The sequence below is a fragment of the Alligator sinensis genome, unplaced genomic scaffold (assembly GCF_000455745.1).
Source record: "Alligator sinensis unplaced genomic scaffold, ASM45574v1 scaffold215_3, whole genome shotgun sequence".
NCBI classification, from domain to species: Eukaryota; Metazoa; Chordata; order Crocodylia; family Alligatoridae; genus Alligator; species Alligator sinensis.
The window spans coordinates 937,327-946,722 of NW_005842175.1; the positions used below are offsets into that span (position 1 = coordinate 937,327).

General features: G+C 47.4%; 1 protein-coding gene across 5 annotated transcripts in view; it reads right to left on the reverse strand.

Annotated features, from left to right (window-relative positions):
- NCF4 (neutrophil cytosolic factor 4) overlaps positions 1–9,396 on the reverse strand; it is a 47,020-nt gene that overhangs the window by 6,984 nt on the left and 30,640 nt on the right. For 2 of the 5 annotated variants that reach the window (XM_025206876.1, XM_025206875.1), the window contains exons 2-6: positions 4,878–4,962; positions 2,447–2,600; positions 2,080–2,150; positions 1,382–1,509; positions 160–217 (exon numbers count right to left, since the gene is read on the reverse strand). In XM_025206876.1, coding sequence (XP_025062661.1) covers positions 160–217; positions 1,382–1,509; positions 2,080–2,150; positions 2,447–2,600; positions 4,878–4,962 — 496 coding nt within the window. Of the gene's footprint in view, positions 1–159; positions 218–1,381; positions 1,510–2,079; positions 2,151–2,446; positions 2,601–4,691; positions 4,810–4,877; positions 4,963–6,095; positions 6,190–6,375; positions 6,614–9,396 lie in introns of those variants that run through there. The other 3 variants (XM_006025974.3, XM_025206874.1, XM_025206877.1) reach the window with 3 other exon arrangements.

Sequence of the window (9,396 nt, forward strand, 5' to 3'; positions counted from 1 at the left end):
TGGAGTAAAAAAAAATCTCTTTCCATGCTTATTCCATTTTTCCTTCTTTTCCTATTACATGGACACTCATAGGGAAAAATCACAGATGTCACCAAACAGATGGCTTAGTGAAAATACAGCCTTATACATAGCTTTCTGCATACTGCTTCAGGTACCTACCTCAGCCCGTGGGGCAGCCATGCGGTCGAAGGTAGGCACTTGTGGTAAAATGCTTTTGCTGAGAAGAAAGGAGACAACAGGGAGGTATCAGAAAAAGGAGCCAATTAGCACAATCTGTACTTGCTCATCATCTAAGCCAACAGGCAGCAACATTTTCTGGCAGCCACCCAAAATGGCCCAGCTTGCATCTGAAGTCAGCCAGCGCTAGGACCCAGCCATCACTGCAAATCCTGCCACCTTTCCCATACCTCCACCACTGCCAAACACCACTGCAGCCCATCTCTACAGGCAGGTTGCTGACCCCTGCTCTGGGAGGCAATTCCATGTGATCTAGGCCACAAATCACCTTAGAAACATCAGAGAATTGGTGTACAACATGCAAGTCAAGAAACACGGATACAAGGATGTGACCCCACATCTCATTTCCCTGTATAGTAGCAATAAACTCTCCCTGGTAAAACCTTCTGCTGGGAACAGATGGGAATTCAAACTGCATATTCATAATCCTGGTCCTCCCTTATCCAATTTTGCTCAGCACTGCAATCACTCCCTTCAGAAGTTCCTCCATTTCTCCCTACCATAAGCAAGGAATTCAGTTGCATTGGGTGAGTCAAAGGACTAACACTTTGTTATCCTTGGGAAAATGGACTATTTTTAAGATAAATTCAATTTTGGTCTCTAAACATGGTGTGGATATGCACAGAATTCCCCCACAGCTGTCCTGTGGGGAGCAGACTTCAGTAGGATTGAGAAATGGTTTCCTAGTGCAGCTTCATAGGATAGCTCCCTGCTGAACTGAGGGGTGGGAAAAACTGAGCCTCCACATATATTTAGGATCTGATGCAGCTCTCATTGAAGTCAACAGCAAAACTTGCATTGACTTCAGTGATGCTGGATCAAGCTCTTCATCTTGCACTGTACGCCTCACGTACTGCTCCCTAATGGACAACACTGCAGAGGTAGGCAAGTGTTTACAAAAGGAATCTTACATATCTCTGGTATTCCCTTTACTTGGATGGAAAAAAGTGTGGATATTGCACAATTTCAAAGTACTGACGTTGAGAAATGTCCTATTTTCACAATAGAAAAGGACAAAATAGCAGGACCCAACCAACTCATTTGGGATGCACACTAGGAAACAGAAACACCAGTTTCCTCTCCCCATGGGGTTAACACCCACCCTCAAAGCAAATAACCAAAAGAAAACCCAGCAGACACTAACACTCTGCGAGTGCGCGGGCGGAGTCTTCGCAGCCTCTGAGGCATCTGTTCACAGTCAAAGGTTGACTGGTAGAAAAACAGCCGTACCTCTTCACCCAACACCACCCAGATGGGCAGGCTGAGAAGCTTCTGTAGCGGGAAAGCAAAGAATACAGAGTAACAAGTAGGCAAGAGATCTGCTCTCTGTAAATTTGCCTGGGCAAGGGAAATACCTCTCCAATCTACAGGCCCACAAATGATATTCTTCGCTGTCAGAAATCCCCTGCTAAGTGCAATGGGGTTGAGCAGCTCCCACTTTCTCTTCCATGGACTGCTGGACTTGGCTAAAGCATTGCTTCACACTTTGGCCTATGTGCCTGATTTACTACAGGAACTGTAAGTCTTTCCCTGTGTCCCACCACCACTATCGCAGTGATCCTGGAGGTAGTGGAAAGCACTAACCAGTGGAAGTCTTAGCCAATCAGCTGCTGCAGGCTCCAGTCAGTCATGGGTTTAATACCAGGGCCATAATTAACCTCCACACAAAAAAAAAATCTCTCCCCAGTGTCTTGGCATCGTGGAGAAGCAGAGTACAACAGAGAGACCAAGGTGCCCTGTGCTGGGGTAGAAGCATCTAATCAAGATGTTTTGGGTAGCGCCTATCTAAAGCAGCAGCTGAATATGCTCAGTGCAACCTCCCCCGCTTAAGATGAAGTTTACCTTCATGTAGGCATTGAGAATGGGGATCCTGCTCTCTGCAATCTCCCTTTTTGCTCCAACATAAACTTTTCCTGGAAAGCACAAAACCATTAACAGCCACTGAAGTAAAAATGGAGACTAGCATGAAAAGGAAGCAGCTTAGAGAAAGCAGAGTGCCTGAAGCATCCAAGAAAACAAGCATGGGCTACAGGATTTCAAAACTAGCCTTTCAGCATACAATGCTCCAAATTGCACCGGTGGGAACTCATCATTGGCTCCCACAGGCAACACTCCTCACTATAATGCACTCCACTATGTAAGCTTAAGGCTGAAAAAGCTAGGAATGATGTGTAAGGGGACAGGAACAGAGCTGGGTTTAGCAGTCTACCTGGCAGTATGGGAAGAGTGCAGCTAAGGCTGCCTTTTTTGCTCTCTGCCCCATATTTCTCCTCTAGCTTGGCATGGAGGGCAAAAAACTGGCGATAGCGACGGCAGATCAGGTACCTGCCCCCTCCTTTTGTCTTCACCTCAATGACAAACATCTGAAAGGGAAGAGGGAAGAGAGGCCAAGGGTTATATTCAGACTTAATAGAACCTACCAAAAAAAAAATCACCAAACGCACAGAGCAAAAACTTAGAGCCAACTTCTCAGTGTCTGTGACTCTTGTCTGGGCCCAGTGTAGAGGCAGTCTCAAATTAAGAAGCCAGCACATTCTGAATGCTATAAAATAATAGTAATAGCCCCAGGGTTTATTTTGCATATGTTCCCATGTTTCCTACAAGTTGAGTCACCATGTGTGCTTCCTTCTATATAATCTTGTGAACAGCAAACTTAAGAGGATCTCATGCTGCTCATATAACTTGTTTTCAGCAGACAACAAAACATATTACAACAGTTAAAGCCAACACTTACAAGCCTGGAGCCTTTGGCCACATAAATCCGTATTTAGGTGTCTAAATGAATGGCCTGGCTTTCAGAGGTGTTAAGCCTGCATAGCTTTGTAACTCCAGAAGCACAGGTTTGAAAACTGTAGCCTAGGGGACTTGCCCTCAGCCATGCAGCAAAGTGGATGCAGAGCCAGAAACAAATCCCAGGTCTCCTGACTCCAAGTGCTCTGCTTCAACCAACAAGCTATACTCCCTTCTAGTCCCCAAAAGATGGGTTTCCTGGGGTTAGAAAACACTCCCCACTGATTCCCATACATTGACCCCTTTGCCAAGCAAAAGCCAGGCATCACAAAGAGATTTAGCTAACAGCTTTTTGACACAGCTTCTAGACATTTAAAATTATATGCCACTCAGGTTTAAGCATATTGATAACATTTATTAAACTACATTAGGTAACATAATTCATGCTTTGCAGCTGTGCTAAGCCCTTGACCAAACACTTCACAGCAGCCCCTGTTGTTGTTACTTGTAATGCAGATTCGAAGAACTGGACTGTTCTCACCCACTGTCTGCCGCACATTTGCATTTTCACTAACTGCCATTCTTGCATACTGGCTCCTGGCATCTATCCCATTCAGGAAGAGTGCATAACAACTGCAGACATTTCCTCTTCCTGAAGAAGTGTTTGTTCCCAAAAGTTTGCAAAGAAGAATTATTTATTTATCTATTTTAGTTGGTCTAGTAAAAGATTTACCCAGAACCTGGTCTGCCTATGTCCTTAAACCAACATGGCTACAACCAACACCCTTGAAACATGGACTGTTCATGAGCTTTTAAACCATATTATTGTAAAAGCATGCTACATGTGTTGAGCAAGAGAAGAAGCAAAACTGACGTAGTCAGCACAATCCAACTCAGGAAGCCCCATAAGTGGTGACCCAAGTCTATCAGAAATAAGGAAGCCCCCCTTTTTAAAAGTGTTACATTGCATTTGAACAAGAGCCATGCAGCTGGCAGCCCACAGGCTGCATGCAACCCATGAGGGGTTAAGCTGTGGCCTCTAGACATCTGCCCAGCTGTCATTTCCCCTATTGCTTCAGCTGCAAGAGCAGCCAGAGTCTCCAGGCTCCCCTACTTCCTTTGGCCTTCGTGGTCTGCACAGCATGGTGCGGGGTGCTCAGTGTGGGGCTGGGCCTGCCACTATAATAGTGGGGGATGCCCACATGAGTCCTCACTGCAATGGGTTAGGGTGTCTATGTAGCATGCACCCCAGAAGCCCCATCCCGACTAAGGTGGCCTGTAGATATGCAGCCCTAGCTATTGCAGTTCACAGGAGATGTGGCCATCAGCTGTGTAGAAGCTGGACAGTCCTGATTTAACCAATACCTTCCAAGGGATTTTAAGAAACTGGTTTGCACTGGATTTCAGAAGCGCAGGGGGAAAACGGGTTTACCCAACTGTTTAGCCTTTTGTCTAGGAACAGTAACTAAAATTATAAAAATGAAAATAATACAGGTTAGCTCCCTCAACATAAACTCTGGTGAGAAAAGGAAACAGATTTCTGATGCACTGTCCATTGTGTTTTGCCATCCCAACTGGAAATAGGAAGAAAACACCCCTAAGTAAAGACTTTGGAAACTGGCAGTGCCAGAGGGCCCATTTCTGTTAGGCTTCACCCACTCATCTCTGTTAGGTTTCACCCTCTGAAGCTAGCTTGTCAGCCTGCACATGCAACAGACTCCTACCCATGCTAGAGGAAGACAAGCCCTACTTGGAGACTGGCGGGTTGACTGGAGGCAGAGCCCCATTTGGAGACTGGAAGCAGTCCAGGCCTAAAGGAATCAGGCCAAGCTACATCTGTTTCCCAGGACTAATGCTCAGCTAGTCACACCTGTGGGCACAGGGAGAATGAACTAAGTCTCCCCTCTTACATAGTAACTGGAAAAACCTCTCTTCTCTTCAATGTCTGCAATGTTTGCTGCAACAGGCACTTCATCTGGAAGCTGGTCAAAATCACTGAAAAGGCAAGAGAAAAAGGAAACATCAGATTACTGCAAGTAATGTTGGTCTTTGGCACAAATGACTACCCGTATTTGGAGTCCCACCTGCCATATAACCTCTGCCATTCACAGGCTAGTCCTGCTTCCCTCTTGGGCAGCAGAACAAGGATAGGGAGGTATCAATCATCTTGTTGCCAAACATCAGGTAGCACAAGACACAAGGGGCGCTTCTTCACGAGACACTTTACTATGCAGTACTGTAGTTTACAGCACAGTAAGTATGCACATCTACATGTGCACACTTACACATGTACAAGTTGGGCACAAATTGTGAAGCATAAATCCACTTTGCCTCTGTTGCATGTTATATCAGAGCTCTACCTACATCCATTCAAAAGCAGAAGCACTGAGGAAAGATGTAAAAGAGCAGTGGAAATGTGAAGGTTTCCAGTTCCAGAGAAAGTTTCATGAAGAAAAATCAGTGTGAAAAACATAACAGCTTCTCACTCTACAAAGAGTAGGATGCTAGGCTAAGTTGGCCCTTCCTTCAATAAGGATGGGTGGAGTGAGTGGGGCACAAGCCCCAGGCACTGGCTAAAGGTGGGGGGGGCACAAGGAAGCAGAGGGGTGCTTCATTCTGTTGTCCACCCCCCACATCCCTGCCCCTTAGACACACACACACACACACACACACACACAGGCAAGCCAGAAGCATGAATCAGTAAGTGCAGGGCATTCTGGGAAATGGAGTTCTACCAGGCAGCAGCTCCTGGCTTTTGCTACGGCTGGAGGGAGATTTCATCTTTTTTTTCCCCCTCACTTGACATGGGCATGGGGGTGGGGGATGGTCAGGTGATATCCTTCCTCAGCAGCAGTGAACTTGTATCCGGCAGAGCCTCCAGAGCCAGTAAAGGTACAGGGAGAGAGGTAGGGTGGACTGCTCTGGGCATGGCTCTAACCAGTTACACCTCTGTTCATCACCAAGTTCCAGAAAAGCACTGTGGTGATGGAAAGCACCTACAACTTGCTCAGCTGGAAGAATGGAGTTGGTCCCACCCCAAACATGAGTCACCACTACTTGCTGTGGAGAGGATGCAGTTAAGGTCAGCATAGGATGCATCAAGTCTCTCACAAATCAGCTTCACTTACCAGGAGCTTATGGGGCACTGGCCGCAGTTTAAAGTGACCATCCTTTCCTGGAACTACAATGAGGACAGGGATACAAGCCACCACTGCCCTCCCTTTCGCAGAGGTCATAACAAAGGAGGGTGGAAAGGTTCACTCCTATTTAAAAATAGACCCACTACATACAAAGGAAGCCAACTATGCTATACCACGTAGAAAAGTTCTCTGTCAGCCCTTTCAAGGAGGCCTGCAACCAGAGAAATAGGAAGGAACAGTGGTTACGCAGACAAGTTTGTGGACTTACCTCTTATCTCGTAGCTGTTGTGGAACAGACATTTCTTCAGCTCTTTGGAGCCTGGGGATAACTGATAAATGAGCCACAGAAAGAAAACACAGGAGACTGGGGGTGTTCACAATCACACCCTGCTGCTTCTTGAATCAGTCTTTACTCAGAGTTCTCCACAGGGCCTCAGAAATCTAGCCCTTGCTTAGTGTTTCGGTGTCAGGCTTTCTTTCCCCCGTGCTTCTCCTCCCACGCTAGATTGAGGAAGTGCTATTGAAAGAGCCAGAACCAAGGCAGGTTTGTGCTCATTGCAAGAGTTACTGTTGTAGAAGCCTCCTCCCACCCGTATTTGAGAAGTGAAAGCCAATGTGGAAGCAAAAAGTGTCCCTGGCTCTCCAGGCCCAGCATTTGCAAACACATTTGCCCTTGCTCAAAGTGAGTGCGACACACTACCAGATCAGAATGGCAGTGCTTGACACACATTTTGCACTGGTGCCTGTGACTTCACAAGGCAGTAGAAAATCAGGCCCAACAAAAGCACCAGATTAAAGGTGACAGGGAATGTGCAGGCACTGAATTTCAAGGACCTGCAAAAAAAGAATCCCATTCCCCCTGCCTCCTGCCCTGAATAATGACACATGGCACCCAGAAAACATAGCTGGCCTGAGGTTTTGTGGAGTTCTATGTACAATTATATAGGAGGGACCCAATCCAGCGTCTTCTCAGATCATGATCTAGGGCCCCATCACCAGACACCCCTGCATACTCATAACCCTGTTCCTCTTCCTTCCAAATGAGGCTCTGTGGCTCTTGGAGACTCTCTCATATGGAGCAGGAGCCAGGAGATGGAGCCAAAGCACAGCTTTCCAACTGGGGAGTAGAAGAAGCTGTTAGGAAATGCAACCCTGCCATAGACTGTGGCCACCGGAGTCAAACAGGACCATGCACAGGGGCTCAGGGACAGGGCTCTGGAGCATGGATCAGTGCAAGTAGGATGTGGGACTCCTAGAAGAACAGGGATCTTTAAAGCTGCATTAGCCTAAAGCAGCAATTCCTGATGAAATGCCTATAAACCAAGCATTCTTTATCTGCCCAATCTATAAAGATAGGCTAATAATTCATGTCACCAAAAAAGGGCCCTACCTGCTCCACAAAGGATCCTGTGCACAAAGGATAACAACATGTCATTGTTAGAGTATGAATTACAGATGATTTAAAGAAGAGAGAGGGTGAGGGGTGGGGGAGAGAGAGAGAGGGAGAGAGGAGTGCCATTTGCTAGTGCTGTGGCCATGCTGCTGAATATCCTGGTTTTGTTCTAATCCAACACCTGAATCATGCAGCCTCTTTGCCTACTTTTTTCAAATACAGTCTCTCCTTTCCTTCCAAATTTGGTACACATTTGTCTCCTTTACATTCTTTTACAGTCAAATGGCAGAATGTTTGTAGCTTTAGTGGAACCAAAGCTGGTCAACAGTTTCCAAAGTAGAAACTTGCATAAAACATTGCTAGAAAAATACACTGCAAAGGAAGAACTCAGTACCCAGCTAATTTCTAGGGGCACGTGGAATACCATTACAAGGAGCCAGAGGTGATTTTACTGCATCTTGGTTAGAAGAAACTGTAGCCATTATAGATGGAGGTGTACCGATACATTGGTCCATATCGTATCAGCACTGATAAAAGGAAAATTGACATTATCAGCAACTGGCTTTTTCTGGCTGATGTGGCCAATAAAGTTGCCGATATGTGTACTGCATGCACACAGCCAGCCCAGCAGCTTGGAAAGCAGCATCCATCTGGTCAATCTGTTGGGGGGAAGGGGCAGGAGGAGGGATGGGGCATTGGGGTGCAGATTGAGACTCCTGTGGTGAGGGAGGAGGGGGGCTGAGGCAGAAGCAGAGGCAGGGGCAGGCACTGCCCAGCTGGGGTGAAGCAGGGTACAGGACAGAGCCATGAGCAGCTTGTCCAGGGATGTGGGGAATAGAGGTGGAGGGCAGTTCCTGCTGTTGTGTGCACCCCTGGGGGAAGCATGGGGGGCATGTGACCCCTGGAACTGTGCATGGGGTGAGGGTGGGCTGCCTGCTGGGGGCTGGGGGAGGTGCCAGTGCTCGGGGCGGGTGATGACAGTGCTAGGAGAGGGGCTTACGGGGGGCTGTAGCCCACCCTGTAGCCCCCTCTTTCCAGCACCACCACCACCAAGCATAAGCACAGCTCCGGCCCAGCCCAGCCTGCCTTCACCCCATGCACAGATCTGGGGGGCACACACCCCACCATGCCTCCCCTGGGGGGTGCATGCAGTGGTGGGAGCTGCCCCCCCTCCCCATGCCCCCTGGATGAGCCACTCATGGCTGTCCCACACCTCACCCTGACTGAGCAGCATGTGCCCATGTCCCTGCCCCAGTCCCCCTCCTCCCTCACTGCAGGGGCCTCGATCTGCACACCCCCATGCCCTTCCCCTTCCCCCGCCCCTTCCCCCAAAAGACTTACCAGCCAGATGCTGTTCTCCAAGCTACCAGACTGCATATTGACAATCGGGTCAGTATCGGCCAGTATGGCTTATTAATAATCAGCCTTCAGTATTGGTCCAAAATATCTTTATTGGTGCATCCCTAATTATAGATAGCTTTGGTTACCTATAATGGTTATTTGGTTACCAGATGCTCCTGCACATATTTCAATTTGAGGGCAACCTTTGAAGAATGTTGAGTATTCCCCCTACCTGGCTAGCCATCTTTCCCAAAATGCAGACAGGGATGACAATATTCAGCACTAGATAAAATCTACTGGTGCTCCCTTTAGATGTCTTTGAAATCATGTTCAATGATCATCACATCGGGGCCAAAACCAAACATCTAGTCTACCAAGCAGCTGTCATCCCTACCCAACTGTTGAGGTGTGAAACTTGGATGACACATACCAGAAATCTTGGAAACATTACCTTCAGCAATATCTTCAGAAAATCCTCCGTATCAATTCATAGATTCATAGATGTTAGGGTCGGAAGGGACCTCAATAGATCATCGAGTCCGACCCCCTGCATAT